This window comes from Phallusia mammillata, chromosome 1 (genome assembly GCF_965637545.1).
Source record: "Phallusia mammillata chromosome 1, kaPhaMamm4.hap1.1, whole genome shotgun sequence".
In the NCBI taxonomy this organism is placed as follows: Eukaryota; Metazoa; Chordata; class Ascidiacea; order Phlebobranchia; family Ascidiidae; genus Phallusia; species Phallusia mammillata.
Genome location: NC_137252.1, coordinates 25,934,218 through 25,951,510, shown reverse-complemented (window position 1 = coordinate 25,951,510; position 17,293 = coordinate 25,934,218). Strand labels below are relative to the sequence as shown.

General features: G+C 38.2%; 1 protein-coding gene across 1 annotated transcript; it reads left to right on the top strand.

The window, feature by feature from the left end:
• The first annotated feature begins 277 nt into the window (after positions 1–277).
• On the top strand, positions 278–15,827 carry LOC145209751 (uncharacterized). The gene is made up of 27 exons (XM_080079942.1): positions 278–964; positions 1,124–1,227; positions 1,279–1,356; positions 1,424–1,574; positions 2,244–2,388; positions 3,025–3,232; positions 4,055–4,232; positions 5,713–5,935; positions 6,446–6,878; positions 7,231–7,350; positions 7,538–7,689; positions 8,148–8,286; positions 8,788–8,945; positions 9,490–9,742; positions 10,125–10,343; positions 10,798–11,041; positions 11,261–11,362; positions 11,782–11,962; positions 12,317–12,547; positions 13,167–13,356; positions 13,627–13,786; positions 13,905–14,070; positions 14,130–14,268; positions 14,372–14,496; positions 14,594–14,847; positions 14,990–15,086; positions 15,522–15,827. Exons 1-27 carry the CDS (start codon positions 952–954, stop codon positions 15,691–15,693), a joined length of 4,635 nt encoding a protein of 1,544 aa, XP_079936068.1. The 5' UTR covers positions 278–951; the 3' UTR covers positions 15,694–15,827.
• Positions 15,828–17,293: the final 1,466 nt, after the last annotated feature.

Here is a 17,293-nt window from a genome sequence, read left to right as displayed (position 1 = left end):
CAATGCTGCAGCCCGGTCTTAAATTGATTAGAGTTTGCATTTGTTTTTTACTTTAAAGTAAAATACATGAGTATTATAAAAAAGACTTTGAGGAGAATTGTAGAATCTAATATATACGTGGTTTTCAGGTCATAAATTTGCATCCACAAAACCACACCTATCTGCAAAGTTGTATCTTAACATGTAATTAATTAGGTATACTTTACTGCATCTGCTTTTAGAAAGTGCCAATATAACAGATTTAGTTGCAACAGCTTTTCTTGATGGTTGATTAGGACTAAAGGACAGCAGTTTTATGCAAAAAAGGTTTTAGAATGACCAAGTCTGGCTGTAAACCTTTAAAATTTCATTCTAGTGACAAATTATTGCACTTGCAGGAGCCAGTAAGCACATGAAATGGGTGGAGTGTATAACAATAAATCAAACACATTTAATATTTTTTTTATTGTGAAGTTAAACTTCCCAGTGTTCAATCTGTAGTGTTTTTGTTTGTTAGACTATAAAATCAGTGTTACAACACAAAATTGTTTGGATTGAAAGCATAATACTTTGGGGTTAACGTACATTTTCTGGTTTGAATGAATTCTGGCATAACTATTTCCTGGTTTGGCGTTTTATCATGAGTATAGAACGCCTTGGCATGATAATTCACTTAAAGATATACACAACAGACAGTTGCAGCAAACGTAAAAACACTACAGTAAATATGCTACAGGTGCTACATATGGTTTGATGTTTTATCAGAAACAACATCTCAAACTCAATTCAGAAATTTTAGACCGGCCAGACATTGTGACATCACAAGAACGAAATCAGTCATGCAGAACAGTAATTTTACGTCGGATGATTTGTGCAGTAATAATCAGATAAATAAAAGTGGTACAAAAAACTTAAGTCATACATCCACGTGGTACATTGAAAAGACCGAAACGATTCGGCGATTTGGCCACCATGCCCCGAACAGGTATGTAAAAACAATTTGACTTGGAAAATTGTGCTAAATTATAACAATAAAACGTTAAATTAAAATAAATAGCTGTGTTGCTTGCTGTAAAATAAATCTAACAATTTTTCAACAGTTTTTCATGGTCGTCATCGATACTAACGTACAATACATTTGCAGGGCAATCGGTATCTTTGACCGAATTTCGAGTTTTGTTGAGAGATGAAAGCTTTATCGATTACTTCAACAAGTTTGCATCCTTGCCGGTTGTAAATTTAATTTCCGTAGAGATTTCGCTAAGCATTGCATAAATTGACGAAAACGCTTTTTTGTAGGCCTTTGGTCAGTTAGTGACTTACGTAAAGGATTCTCAGGAATTTTTGTTTGATCCCTGTCTCCCATCTGATCAATATGTAAGTGCGTTTTACAGAAAAACAAAACTTACTTTTATTCATACATTTTCAAAATCCTGTTGTCCAGGTACTAAATAGAAACGGTTTGTTGGAGTGGCTGTGGAGAAAGCGTTTTTCTTATTTCGTCAGATGTCGACTTTACAGCGAATATCATTTGGCTCGGAATCTTATTAATCACGATTTCATGAAGGATGATGCTCGCCATTTTAAAGATTCTGGTAAAGCCGCGAATATAAAATTTTGGCTGTGTAGTGTTTAGGCACCACCTTCAGTAGAGACCTTTCTAGACCCTGTCAGGTATGTCAAAGTACGTAATGTAACATTGCCGCTGTACCATCGTTTATAGCAAAGGTGGGCAAGCTTTTTGCATGCGCGGGCCAAAAAGTAGTGATATATTGTGAAGGCAGGCCGCATTGATGGTCATGCAATAACATAGCAGTCTAAGCAAAGTCAAACACAATGATTTTGTCTTCGTACGTCACAATGCCTCTTTTTAGTAATAAACCCAAAACTATCAACGTTTAATGTAACAACTCTGGTACAAAAATGGGATTTAACACATACATTCTTTCTGGCCGATCAAAATAAAATACGAGTCGCGGGCCGGTCAAATGTTGGGCCGTAGGTTGCCCACCCCTGGTTTATAGGCTACTGCCTGTACTGACCGACACTACTGTTGTAAGTTTGTTTCCAGGTCAAGTCCTGGAATTTCTTAGCACTTCTAAACATTAATTTACATAATCCAGTATTGTAAGATTCGAATTTTCACACTACTTTGCTTTGCACAAATTTTCGTGCTATGAAGTCAAAGCTGTTCGGTTAAAAAAGCTTAATTATACTACTCAATACCTGTGTTTGTCATACTTGATTGTCGTCGGCCGAATCAGACAAACGAGTCTTGAAAGAAGCGCTACACTGGATCCTGCAAAAGTGCTTTGGTCGGGTCTCGGCGATGCGTCGTTTCCGCATGTTCCTACGAAAAACTGACCAAGGATACAAACTGTATCAATTTTGGTTGGACACCGAACGACTGTAAGGGAATGAAATAAATTTATGATACACCTTAAAGTAGAAACCATTGATCACTAGGTGACAGAGTGTTTTTATCTCCACATTCACAGATGATTCCGGTTAATAGCAATCCGGTTACTTGCGAATCCGCTGTCTACAGATAGCTTACAGGGACTTTCTGCAGTGCTATTAGTTACATGCGTCATCTTATCAAACTTTAAAAATATGATGTTGAACATACTGTACAACAGGGTGGTCCAAGACTTGGAGGATGCAGGGTCACATTTGCGTAGTAAATATTTGGCGGACCGCAAAAACAACTCTGTTGTATTAAAAGACCAAATTTGCTGTTATTATCGACTTCGTGTTTTGAGACACAAATATCATTAAAAAAGCAACGCGTACATCGCGAAAAGGGGCGCAAAAGCCCTTGTCACCTCACAATAGACACAGGCAATTTGAAGATTAGCGTCTCATTCAGGGTTATGCCAACTGCAATCCACAAAGGTCACCGGCGGACTGCATGCGGCCAGCGTCCCAGGATTGTGATCACCCTGTTGTACAATGTTCTTATATGCAGGCAGTGCAATTTCATAAAGCTAAACCTTATTGTAAACTTAAACCTAAGCTCATAGATTTGTTAGCTGGCGTGAATAGTCGTCTACAGATTAAACGTCGGTCGAGGACATCAATGGAGATCTTTAATCAAATAAAGGAGGCGTATTTCTCAGGATCGGGCGAACTTAGTTTTCCTCAGCACTTGCTGGACGCTGGATGGCGCCACATGCCGGCCTCAAGTCAAAAAGCGTCGGGTGACAGTGACAAAAGGTCATATGACTGCTCGTTTTCCATGATGATGCAGAAGGTAATTATCATTAACAAATCTTGAACCAATTGAGCACAAATGACTCCAAAACACATTGGAATTTGTTTGTTACTGCATTAAATAGCAATTGGAATTTATGGTATTTGAATTGTGCAAGTTTAGTAATGATTTCTGTGTGTCATAAACCCTAGTCTAAAACAAACAAGGATTAATTTTCTCTAGAAGCTGCGCAGTTGCGCAATGCTCGTGTGTTTTCAGCACAAGAGAAAATATTTGATGCACCTAAACTTGCTTCTGTACCAGAGTTGCAAGCGGGCCCGAAATTTGAGCCCGAACCCGAAAGTATAAGCCCGGCCCGAACCCGAAACGTTTTTGCGAAGCCCGTTTAGGCCCGAAATTTTGATTGACAGGATGAGAAAGAAAAAAGAGATAGACAACAAATACAATGATCAATAGTAGACCATGGGGTAAACAATACGTTTAAGAGTAGAGTGGGCATTAGGTCAAAGCCAGAGTTTCTTAGCCGAGTGATTTTATTTTGTTTTTTTAAATGGCGGACACGGAACGTAAAGTCAGGCCCGTTTTAAGCCCGTTTTCTCACAAATACCTAAGTCCGAACCCGGCCCGAACCCGGCCCGAACCCGAACCCGAACCCGGCCCGAACCCGAACCCGGCCCGAAAAGCCCGGCCCGACTTGCAACTCTGTTCTGTACACAGCGCGCTTGCATAATATTGCTAGCAGTGGTCCAGTGTACTCTGAGGGCTTATGTAATTGCTAAAAAACAAAAAGGGGGATAAATGCCCAGTTTTTAAATTACACATTTGTCTCAGAAATATGATAACTAATGTTAAAATTTGAAGCTCTGTCTTGACCGACTTCGAAACTACTGGGTTCCTCGGTATGTGGCAGTGGCAACCATCCCTGTGAGTGACATGCAAGATGAGGCTTATCACTCTCTAGCTATGCAGTACATCAAGTTTCGCTCAACTGCTTGTTCGACGTCATACGGAATAGGCGACAGCAACGATGAACCCAGTGGTATGTTGCAGTTCTTTTGTGACCCATTCTGGATTTAAATGAAAGGGACTTGATTGACTAATACCATCTGTTCAACTAGTAACATTTTCATAATCCGGTAATGAATCATGTTGCTTATCAAAACTTTTAACTTAACATGGAATTTCAAATTGACTCGGATATTATCCTATACCATGTAGTTCTCAAACTGTGCGACGCGACGCCCTGGTGCGTCGTTTCAATCTTCCAAAGGCGTCGCAGAATAGTTCCGTTTCGTGGATTTTTGTTATTGTATCAACAAACACAACTTTATTAATAAGTTTCCTCATTCACTTTTATTTGCTGGTGCGTCGCAAGTCCAGAAAACTTTTCCAGGGGCGTCGCAACAAAAAAAGTTTCAGAACCACTGTCCTATACAATAAACTTGCATTATTAAGTTTTTTCTGAGCATTACTAACACAGTCAGCTTTGTGAAAATAGCCTTCGTTAAATCGTGCAAGCCATGCCGGTTGTTCAAGCATTGATGTGTGCAAAACAAAGGATAGAACAATAAGGGTCGTTAATTTTTTTAACGCCTCGTCTTAATTTACTTGTTATGTGTCAAATTGGTTCATGTGCTTATCTGGTTAAGAATTATTGGGGGTTGTAACCAGGGAGTCGAACCGGAACTGAACCCGAACCGCTATAATTACGATTTCCTACAAACCCGAACCGGAGTTGAACCCCATATTTTGTTTGGCGTTGGACCCGAACCTGAACCGAACCAGTAAAAAATGCAGTCTGTTTCATAATTTGTGATTTTTTCAAAACAGCGCACTGAAGAATACTCGAGATAACATTTATAGGGCGTGTCAAAAATAACAGTGCACGGGCCAAATTCTTTTTGAGTTTGAAAAGGCCAGGTAGATGATGGGTAGAATTAAATTGAAACGAATAAAAATTTGAACCGGTTTAAAAACTATAAACCGGTTCGGACCGGATAATTTGCCTGAACCGGAACAAAACCCGAACCCGAAAATATACATTTTTAAAAACCTGAACCGAACCCGAACCCTTAAAAACTGAACCAAGTGAACTCGAACCGAACCTGAACCCATATGGCAAGCGGTTCGACTCCCTGGTTGTAACAGCTGATATAAATAACACCAAAAAGAAGAAAGCTCAATACGTATACATATATATGGACTTTCGAAAACTATTACAGAATAACAAACTGAAAACAAGCAATGCAATAGTTTTCCTTGCATTAACAAGATTAAGAGTAAATTCACAAACCGTAAATTCACTTCGCCTGTCAAACTGTGATCTGTAAAAATCACGCTTTGGTGGGGTTACCTATACACACAGAAGGTCGTATCCGTGGCTGGTGCTTTTGCCAAAAGCTGCATATCTCAGTTTCTAGTAAGTAACCTATTAAACAGCATCGATTTTACGGCTACTTACCTGTGTACAAAGCTTACTAGTGTAATCAATTATTGTGTTCTGGTTTATTTTTCGGCAGATATGGACGCAGGCTTAGGTCGAAACCAAATTCCAGGAATGAACATTGTGACACCAGATGGCGATGTTGACACCATTATTCAAACATCTTCGGTTGCTAAACAACGCCGAAAAGTGAAGGTGTCTTTTGAATCACATGCGCCACCGGGAGCATCCAGTACTAACGAAGAAGAAGATATGAATGATTCGGAAAGCAGAGAGACTGAGAAGCCAAAACGGCGAAGGTTCATAAATGTTGTGTAACTAAATCTTTCACCATGTTTAAGAAATCAGTTTTTACCACATCTTTAAAATCTCTAATTAAAGCAAATAATGACCTGATTGGCACATCATGCAGCCATACGTAAAGAGGTCAATGTCGACCATATTTTATTCGCATTTTATGCAAAACGTCTGTCCATCAATACAAGTCCGCTTGTTTGCATTGGAAAATTGCAGAACAGGTGTTTTAAAACTGTATTTTGGGGGGTTATAATGCCCAAAGTGTAGGTAGTTCGAATGGATGAGCCGTGCAAGAATTTACCGCTGAGCCGTTGTTTAAATGAAGCAGATTTGTTTAAATGTGTTTCCTTCGGTTGGTTTCAATCTACTCATATACCAAGTTTCTCATATACCAAGAGTTTTGTTTGATGAAGTACATGCATGGTGACATTCATTGTTATTACATCCATTTTCGACTTTCTACTTGTTGCTTGGTCAGCTGATCTATCAAACAGTTGCCAATTTTGTTTCAGACCAAAGCGCAAGAAATCGCGGGGTCGTCGCAGTCCGCGTTCTCCTAAAAATCACCGCTCTCCTGTACAAGAAAGTGAAGATGTTGAAGAATCACGTCCCGAATCGCCACGTTTCACTGAATCTACAGGAGAGGATGCAAGTGATGAATACGAAAGCGCTGATGAAGAGGACGATGAAGGCAAATCCGGATCCTCCGATGACAGTGCTGGTAGTTCTGAGAGTTGGGAAGGAGTCCACGACAAGTTCAGAAAGGGAAGCAAAGAAGAAAAGAGTTTCAATTTTAAAGAGAGACATCGACATCGATCGCAGGTGGCGAGAAAACAAAGATTTGAACAGTTGCTCCAGACTGCCACCAACCGACGAACGAGCGTTACAGCCAACGACCCACAAGCTAAAGTGAAAACCAAAGGCCGGAGGAAGTCGGAACAAACAGTAAAATTGTTACAAATACTTTACCACTAGTAATGTTGTAGCAATTTTAACTTTAAAGAATTTAAATTGTTGCAAAATTTATTGTTTTTAGGTACAAAATTTATTATTTTTAGGTGTTTTTAGGATTTTTATTTGCCAAATTTGTGCTTTTTGATTTAGTACGTTTTTCTATGAAAGATTTTTGAGACTAAAGAGTAAAGGCTGAAAAAGTTACGTTTTTGTCTGTTTCGTAACTTACTGTTATAGCATCCACATTTGTACAGCCAAATACTTGTATAAATGTACCGATTTAAATACAGTTACGTAATATTTGTTTCACTATAAGGTAAAGCGATAAATGTTTTTCTCGTAGGTGATCGACAATGCCTTAGTGGATGACATTGAACTTGGAGGTACCTGGGAAACAACTGGACCTTCAGCAAGTACAAGCCCAAGTGCACTTGAAAACATTGGCGGAAAAGCATTGTTAAAGGTATAAAAAATAAATAAATAAAAGAGCGTTTTAACCAGCGTAGTTTTTTCAAAATATTTAGTGTCAAAACTTCATCCAAATTAGATAATTAGGTAAATTTCAAGTTTTAAAATTCCTCTCTCTCCCCAGTTGGGAACCACTGCCTTGCACTTTGAGAATAAAGTAACGTTTGTCGATTTTTATCCAGGCTGCGCTTCGAATGAGCGGAACGTCAAGTCCAGGCGGAGAAAACGAAGGTTTTCTTGGAACTCCAGGAAATATGTGGGATGCACAATCTGATGACGCCAGCTCGAAAACTTCACGAAAAAATTCGGAAGCTTCCGATTTCAGTGGAAGCAGGTATAACGTCCTAGTTTTAAGTTCTTTTCTTGGTATAACTTTTACAACGTTCACTATTCTTGCTTTCTGCTTGGTTCGTTACTACATTTGAAAATGACGTAAGGATTGTCAGATACCAGCAGGTAGTTTGTTTCTTGTCAGAATTGTCGAACCGTAATTTGTGTACCTAAATCTTACCAGAATATTATAAACATAAATTCCTATCCACAATAGACACGGAGGTGACATAATTTTTGCTGTTTAGAAAATGCTCCCGTAACATCTGTGCCAACTGTCTCAATCTGATTCTTAATAATAAAAAAACAGTGTTCTGTAAGTTTTCCTTGTCAGAGATTTGTTTTACTTCAAGAACTAAAATAGTTTAATAGAACTGGTCAGCCTTTGTTTAAATAATCACACAATCAAGTCTTTAAACAAGCACTTTGGGTCGACCACCAACACAATGTATTTTTGTGCAGAATTCTTCTTTCCAAGTTATCTGGAGCCAGAAAAACCAGTCGCAAGGGTTCACAAGACTCACTAGTTTCTACAGCAACCGCAGTAAATTTGCTGAAAAAAAGACGACCAACAATTCGATCAAAGCCCAGGAAAACAAAGGCAAGATAACTTCAACGAGTTTAGCATACCGACGTCTGACTTGAAAATACAAAATAAATGCTCAGTTTTTGAAACAAAAAAATTAACGCTAAAAAACTTATCATTTGTTTGTTATTGCGCCAACATTCCAAATTACTACTGCGGTAGTATGTACAGTTACAGACAGTGGTGGGATTCAAATTTTTTTGTCAGCCGGTTCTATCACAAAAGTTACATTTTTCAACCGTTTTTTTTTTTGCAAAAAGTCCATTGACAGTAACCACTAGGCTAATGCTAACCGGTTCGCTGATGTCATACAATCTCGTGAGACGGTCCTATAGAACCGAAGCGAACCGGCTGAATCTCACCACTGGTTACATACCTTAAAGATATAAAGTTAATGTCGACACAAAACTAAAGGTTTGTAATTACCAAAAGCTTATCTTGCTTGTTATGGCAACGATGTACCGAAAGCTTTTTTTGCTGCAGGAAATCCATTTTATAAGTTACGCGTTCGCACAGGTGACAACACTAACGTTCAGTTTATCCGGTGAGGGTCCAACGGAAAACACGAAACAGCAAACACAGAAAGAAGAAAAAACGGGGAAGAAAGAAGAAAAGAAAAAAGTACCATTAAGGATTACCAGGAGGAAAACGGTCTTTAAATCCATCGACAAAATGTAATTAAAAAACTGATTTTAAAGTATATGCACGAAAGCGATATGAAATTTGAACTCCAAAAACAAAACAAATAATTTTGCCAGATAGTTATAGTGTTACAAACGTGAAAGAACAGATGTGGCGAATGTGATCATGTCGTGCTCGAATCAAGGCTTTTTCACTTAAACCTCAACCCGAACCCGACCCGAAAAACCCTGCCCGAATTAAGACTGTGAAATATATTTTATATTTTTAAATCACACGTTTACAGTAAAATCTGAATGCCAAAGCCTTGTAAAAACTAGAGTTGTTAATATCCAGAACACTTTTGTTTAATACTTCTTATTCCATTAATCAGGCGTTTTTACTAGCACTATTTTCTTAGTCATACAACAGATCAGATCAGTTTTAGTGGTAAAATTTGATTTTAAGATGGCGTAAAGTTTGCTTGGGCAAACGGAGAATCCTGACCCGAACATCACATCACATGATTTACCTGCCTGATATATCATCGCGCAAGACATTTGGATTTCGTTAACAATACAATTGCACTGTTGCATGCAGGTCAACCTTAGTACAGCAAGTGACCAAAACTTACACTTTGAGAGACGATCACAACTATAGAAGCAAACCTGAAAACGATCGGGTGATTTTGGCGCTGCAGTCTGATCACGTGGCTGCCAATCCGTTCCGTCAGTTTCTCGTGAACACAGACAATGGCGAAATGACCGACTACTTAAAGTTCTGGCAAGATGTTGAAAGTATTCGATGGGATTACAAATTTGGCAATTTGTCATTCAAGTCCTTTATTGCAGCAGTAAGCGCACGAGACATGTATTATCGTATCTAATGATATTTTTATGAACATATTTGTGTTTTCGACACTTGAATTCTGGACAAAGTGTCAAAAGTAAACAAATATGGCCTTCTGAACAAAAACGTTTATTCTCTTGATTTAAGATAATCAGCCATCTCCATAATTTTTACCAATTTACCCCTGAAGGACTTTCAAAGAGAACATTTAGCTTCAAGTTTTATTTTACACTCTTATCTCGCGTAGGACAATAAAATGTTTTTCTAACTTTTATCTGCCTTCCGAATTATGTCAAATCTTTCCATATAACAGCGAAGCTAACATACCCCGCTTCAACCTACTTCTGGCTCAAACGCTATTTACTATAATATGAGATCCCATTTAGACCCGTTTAATCGTGCACAACTACCTTCTTCCGCAATCTCCATACCGCATCGAATCCCCTTCCCGGCTTCGTACTGCAATCATCAAGGAGGTGATGTCACCTGACCTGCACGAGATGCCGTGGGAAATGAGAAAGTTGCAGATGGAGGTTCTCGAGGACTTAAAGTTTTGCTACGACGCTTATAAACAGCAGGAATTGCAGTCTTTCTACAACGCAGCGGTATATATGTTTATAATGGTTAAACTTGGTGTATGTTTTATTATTAATATCGCTGTTTGAAATCAGAGACATTGATTAGATTAATACATAAAGGTGGAAATTTTAAAGTCTCTATGTTGTGATCAAATATAACGAAGTGTGTAAACGGACATGCACTGATATTTCTAATTGTGTTATTTTATACTTTCGATGTCAGCACCGATGTTAAAACTACAATGCTACACTTTGGTACATAAGATTTCAAATTTTCTTGTTGTTGCCTGCCCTAAACTACAAAGGGCCTTTAAAACAACATGCTAAACTCAATATTTTTTAAGTTATCACCTTGACTGACAGAAAAATCGTAGGCTGAGTTGTGGTGTAATCTAACATGTTGACAAAAATGTTCAATGTTCTCACCAAACCGTGTGCACCAATAGAAGCGGGTTAAAATAACCTTTTCATTAATTCCAAGGCATTTAAAACCGATGTTGTGGTGCCCACCAGCAATCCTCTTCAGTGGCATCTTCCTGGTCAAGTTAACTTCCTCTCTGCCAACATCCACAAGCGGATCCCGGATACAGCTCCTCTTGCTCCTCGCCTTCCAGGGAGGGAGGACTTAAAGCGGAAGACAGAAGAAGACGAGGAACGGCTGAAACAGGAAATGAGACGGCGCATGCTAAGAGCACAAAAACTTGCTATCGAAGGACATTTGCCAGGTTGGAACATTTTTTACTGGTTTGGGTTTTGGAGAAACATCCGTTTGGAATATTTAGTTTTGTTTTAAAACATTTTGCTTAAAATCAGACTAGACTGACATTTTATGCGATAAATCAGCTATTCGATTGACGCAAGCGCCTTATGTGGTCACGTCTTAACGGTTATGAGTGAAATCGTACAATTCGATTTAAATAGTCTTAACTTGTATCGACGTTTAGGATGTCGAACGCTTCCACCACTTGAAGAATGTGAAAAAGATTCCGGCGACAGTGACATAGATGGTAAGATCAGGACGCCATCACCACCAAAAGTTGTCATCGGTAAGCTGGATGCGCATGTTATATATTTTGCTTAACAACTGCGCTTGTCGTCGCATACATACTATACAGCTGCCACACCGTCCTTGTCTTAATAGACAACGTCTTTGAAAAATTGATTGCCCCCATTGTTTAGAAATATTTCGTTTTTGGCTTTAGAAATGTTTCCGTTTTAGGTTTTTGAAACGATGTGCATTTGTTTAGTGTAAGGCGACAAAATTGATTTTTAATCTGCACCGGTCGAAGATGTAATGTGGATAAAACAGAGCCCTTTACAGGTCTTTCATGTTTAATCTGTAGGTCGGTATTCGCGTTAAGTGAAACGACTTTTTTAAACATATTTTATCATTCATGCACGTTTACAAGGTAGAACAATAGCTGTTGCGACTTTTATCACAAATAACAGATTTTGGTGTTTTCAGCTCCCCCCGTTGACATGAAGGAGCTGGCTTCGCGATCGTTGCGTCAGTATCCGAATGGTACATGCACAGTGACGAACCAGACCCGTATGAAGGTAGTGGAGAAGCATCCACAATCTGCCACACTGTATCGACCCATCAAAAGAGGCGGACACTTCGTACGAAGACCGCTCATTCGACCCACGTAAGTGATTAAAGTAACCTTGTTGAAGAAATTATAAATTTGCCTTGAAAATTGATACGTTGCAAATGTAGCAGTGGTCCTATATCAGCCACATTAGTGTCTAAAGATGGCCGAGTGGTTACTATAACCGCCTTGTGCTCACTACGTTGTGATTTCTAATCCTATCCTGCTCGTTAGTGTTTCTAAAAAATGATTCAACTGACTTGCAATAAAACAGACACCTCGATGGCGGACTCATTGTGAGCATAACGCATTTAGGCGTTGCCCACTAACCGAGGATAAAAATGAAACAAACAAACATATCACATGACGCTCCCAAAAGTTGGAGATTAATTGGTTCATCCCGATGTACAGTAACTTCAATGACGTCCTACGCGAGCAAGCCCATCTCGAATTTTTCAAGCGTTATCTGAAAGCCTACAGAGCTGACACTCCATTCATTTTCTGGATTGCCGTGGAGGCCTTGCGAAACTTGGAAAGTCAAAAGGAACGTCAAAACAAAGCGCGTGGTATCATCAAACGATATTTCCACAATGCTAAGGTGCCAGCTATCAAGGTGCTACAATGCAGCGCTGACATCATCAGGTGCTCATGTGCTAAACTCTGCTTGTGTAAAAATACGATGGGCAAGAACTTGGCCCAATGGCTCGGCGCACCTGACCCACATGCGAACATTAAAAAAACTCGATCCTTATTCGTCCCCGAGAGAGTCATGGGTTCGAGCCCCATGAAAAAGAAGTGATAATTGTAATTAATAAATATAAGCGTGAAAGGCTATAAATGTGAAAAGCTATATGCTCGAGTGTTTTTTTTATATGGCGAGTAACTAGATTTTATTGTTTTGCCTTCCATGTGCAGCAAAGAAAATTCAGTGATCAGATTTAATCACGATACCTGATAACACATGCTTTGTCTTTACATCTTCGTTTGGTTTGCCATATTAAACAATGCAATGAGTCAGTTGCTCCATAGTTTTAACCAATTTTCTAGCTGTCTAAAACCTTTTGTGTTATTTTGAAACTCACTTACAAGTTATGAAAAGAAACTTTCAAAAGTCCGTGACAGTGTCGTTTTTGTTGAGTTCTTTACGAAAATGGTCACATTTAACCCAAATGTTTAAAATAAACTTTGAAACAAAAATTAAAAAACAAATAAACCCTCAAGCTGTACAAAAACCTCTACTGAAAAATATACCTTTAAACAGGGAAATACCGTATCTGGACGTGGTGACGACATCGATGTTGTATTCGGCTCAATCTGCTGTTGCCAAGATGTTAGAAGATCGATGGTACAGAAAATATGCTGACACTTTCACCGATTCGATGTTCAGTGGCGCTATTGATGACTCGAATGAAACTAATGTTAAAGCAAACAAGATGAAACAAGGACACTTGGTAGGCTCAAAACACATTAATTTGAATCTGAATCTAACCGAATAGGCTCGAAACTGCACCAGAAACCAAATGATTCAATTTAAAAAAAAAACTAAAAAAATGATTATATTGGCTATATAGCCTATATATATATATATATATATATATATTGGCTATACCACGTTATATAGCGCTCTTAGACATTTCTTGAGTTTTAACTGTATTAGTTTAATATGTTTATCGTATATTAGCGAAATACAGTGGAAGATTTAATCTAATATTAAATTACAGAAACGAGCTTGGACGATCTTTAACGATTTCATTAAACGAGCAGCGATGTTCATGCGTTATATGCGGGAAGAACGATTTGTAAATAACTTTCGCGAGTTTCTGAAACGTGAAATAGAAAGAGACGATGTCGTCAGGCCAGCAGACGACAGTCTACAGTCAGGTAACAACTTAAAAATTGATGCAAAGCAAACTTTGTTCGTTCGTTCGTTTGTTTTTCATACAGCTTGAAGCCGCAAAAATATGGTTGTAGATATTGTAGCAAATGTGATGCTCTTTAGATGTGGTGGCAAAACGCAGCAACCATATGCCACTAATTGATCTCTCGAAGCCAATGGGCGACAACACCGATAAAGAACGAAAATCCAAACAGCGAATCATCAACGGGCAGCTGGTGACCTTTGACCTTCTCGAAAACGACTTAAGATTCTGGCGAGAAATAGAATGGTTTGTGGCAGCGCAATATCACTGTTTTGTGTATTTGATTTAACAATTTTACTGCATAGCTTTAAAGCGATGAGTGATTGTCATTCGGCGAAGCAAAGCATCGGAGGCTATTCTCAAGAAGACGCCACTTTGCTAAAGTGGAAAGCGAAGCTGGTCGTAAACTGTTATCTCGACTCATCCATTCTTCCAGCCGTGAGGGTATGAAAAATATGCGAAACCAAAATCTTATGTTACTTGCTACAAAATGTTTTTGAATGGCTCGAATTGTCAAAAAAATGAGTTGCTTCATGATCCCTTTTAGGTTAATGTGCCTGCTGAGGTGGCTGAAATTACATGCGAATCTCTTCACAATGGCCTCATAGATCGAGCTTTGTTTCACGAAGCCACCATATACGTATTCCCGCTTTTACTCACTTTTTGGAAAAGGTGTGTTATACAATATAAAACACAAAAAACGATTCAGACTTAAAATCTTTGTTAATAAATTTGGAGTTTGATGTTTTCATCCAAATTTTTTGTTTAGATTTTGTGATGAATATTACAAATACTCTCCAGTGCTTTCCAAAAAGTTCCGTCGCATTTACGGCCTGAAAATGACACCGGTCATTGCCGCTGCCATACGACAGGAGGGTCAGGGAGCTAAGAATCAAAAGACTAAGCAGGATGAAGACGGACTTGTCCAAAAAAAGTCGAATCGTCTTTGCACCGCAGATTTTCCAAACTATTTAGATATGGATCCAACGAAGTTCAAAAAACGGCGCGGTTCACCACACGGAGGTTGGTATATTAAATTGTTTTAGGCTGTAGGCCTATGATTAAATATAGAGCATATATGCTATAGCATATTATAGAAAATAAAGAATATTGAAGTTCATGGACTTTAAACGAATAATACGTTGATATTTTTTCCCCTTTTCAGATGAAATGTGCCCCCGTTTGACGTTTTCAGTCAGCAAGGGAGTTACCCTCGTCGAGCCAGTAAGGGGGCGCAAATATCCCGTTATGAAAACTGTGAGGTACATGATACCTATATAGGCCTAAAAGATTTATGGAACACAACGTTATGTTCGTTAGCCTAGGCTACTACAAGTTAGTTAAATTTGTTTAAAAGAAATATTTAATCGACATATGTGCTGAGTTCAAAAGATCTAACTGTTTTGGGTTTAAACGTGTATCAACGTCGTTTACCTCCTGTAATGCGAAATTGGTTCCGAAGAATTTTATAACCCGGTCCAAAAAACTCGTAATAGATATTTTGTTTTGTGGTAACGCCTTTTGGTGATTTTGTGAACTGAGGCGTCAAAAAAGTATTTGACTGGATGAAACTTCTGCAGTATTACGGCGTTGGTGTAACAAAAATGCGACTGTTAGAAAACACCTAACGCGAAATATACAAAATTTAGAGACTTGATGTAGCCTTCTGGGAAACACATTTGTTTAAACTTTTTCAGTCGTAGTCCCGACATTCGAGTTGTGCTTGATTCCGCCTCGTTGGGATTCACTGCTAGAAGACCGACTCCTCGAACAACAACCGGCAAAACTCTACCTCGCGTAAATCAGAGACGAACAGGATTGATTGACACCGCTCTACTCGAACAATTTGCAAAAAATTCTTACAACTGAAACCGCGGGATGTAATACAAATCCTGAACTGGCTTTTTATTATTTTAGAAATTGTTATCACAAAAATTAATGAATATTATCATAACAAATAAAATAAATTTTATTTAGGAAATTCGATTAAAGGGCATCGCTTTTTCAAGTTCAATATTTTGTTCACTAGAAAAAAGTGCTATCCGATGATTTGGTACAACTAATATTCATTCTTTCATTGCCAGCATAAAAATTTCTTAAATTTAATTTCGGTGAACAAATTACTTCAGCGCTTTGGATAGTTACCAAGTTATGCTTTTTTCGTTTTTGTCTCACGTAGTCAACACCTTTTTCTCAGAAACATTGCGAAAAACTTGTTACTTGTTAGGTTTGTTTAACGGAGTAGTGGGAGTTGGACTGTAGAGCATTGAATCTGTTTTGTCGTGGTAAACAATCGTGTCATTAAATTTCAAACGAACAAACATATTTACAAGTATCGTAACGATCGTAAGTAACAGCACGAAGCCACGAACGTGTAAAATATAACTAACGTTTCGCCGACTGCAAAAAATGTCTATATTAACGGAAAACCGATCTAATAGTGCATCAGTTAAGTGTACTACATGATACAACTATTGTCTATGTGTTTTATGCGGTTAAATTTATGATGTTAATAAACCTCCGTGTTCCATTCCCTTGCCTCATTCATTTTGCAAAATACTTATGTGTCATGCGTTTCTCTTCTTTCCAACCCTGGTGTGTGTGCAATTTTGCATGGTTGCTACTTGCTACTTGCTAGAATGAGAGTGCATGGTTGCTAGAATGAATAGTACTCATCTTTTATTTGATAGTAGTAAAAGAAAAACAAAATAATCTGGATGAAAAAGTAACGCATTGTGTAGTGCAACTTGTTGTTATCAATTATATGCAATAAATATGTGTGAATTGAATTTAATATTGTTAAGAATTGGCTTATTACAAGTATTGGACTAGGTTTACAAATTCAGGTTCTTATAATATTATACTTACCATGTCTGCCCTTGTGAGTATGATAGTTGATGCTTTTACTTTTAACACATTTTTGCATTACTACAGGCCACAGGGGAATTTGGTAGTCTTTCACTAATGCATGTAATGAGACACTTTGAACCTTTGTTGATCCAGTAGGCAATATCTCGGATGTAAAATAAAACAAATACTGAACAATAAAGTAGTCCACAATACCAGGCAGCCAAATATAGAACATATTCCCTGGGAAAGTACCTGGGCAAATCTCAAACAGGATGTCCCAGAATATTTGCATTCTTGAACAAAACTCTCTGCATTTTCCGAAAATTTATTTATTTGATCAGCATTTTTCGGGGTTATCACAATTAAGTGAAGAGCAGAATTTCTAATTACAATGACACATTTCCTTGTATATATATACCCAGGGTTTTTTTAAGGTTTGGTTTGGGTGACCGCTAAGTAGTTTTAAGAGACCGCAAGTGTTTCATTTAAATACCAAAAAATAGCCATATTTGCTTATTTGGGAAACTGTCCCCCAAAACACCTTAAAAAAACACTGTAATATACCAATTGACGTAATTATCTCTGTTTCTTCCTCGTGTATGTATAACATAATAATACT

Bases quoted from the DNA above. Each gene is read 5' to 3' on its own strand.
- LOC145209751 (XM_080079942.1), top strand. The intron at 9,743-10,124 runs GTAAGCGCACGA...GATCCCATTTAG, and splicing joins TCAAGTCCTTTATTGCAGCA to ACCCGTTTAATCGTGCACAA. The intron at 10,344-10,797 runs GTATATATGTTT...ATTAATTCCAAG, and splicing joins AGTCTTTCTACAACGCAGCG to GCATTTAAAACCGATGTTGT.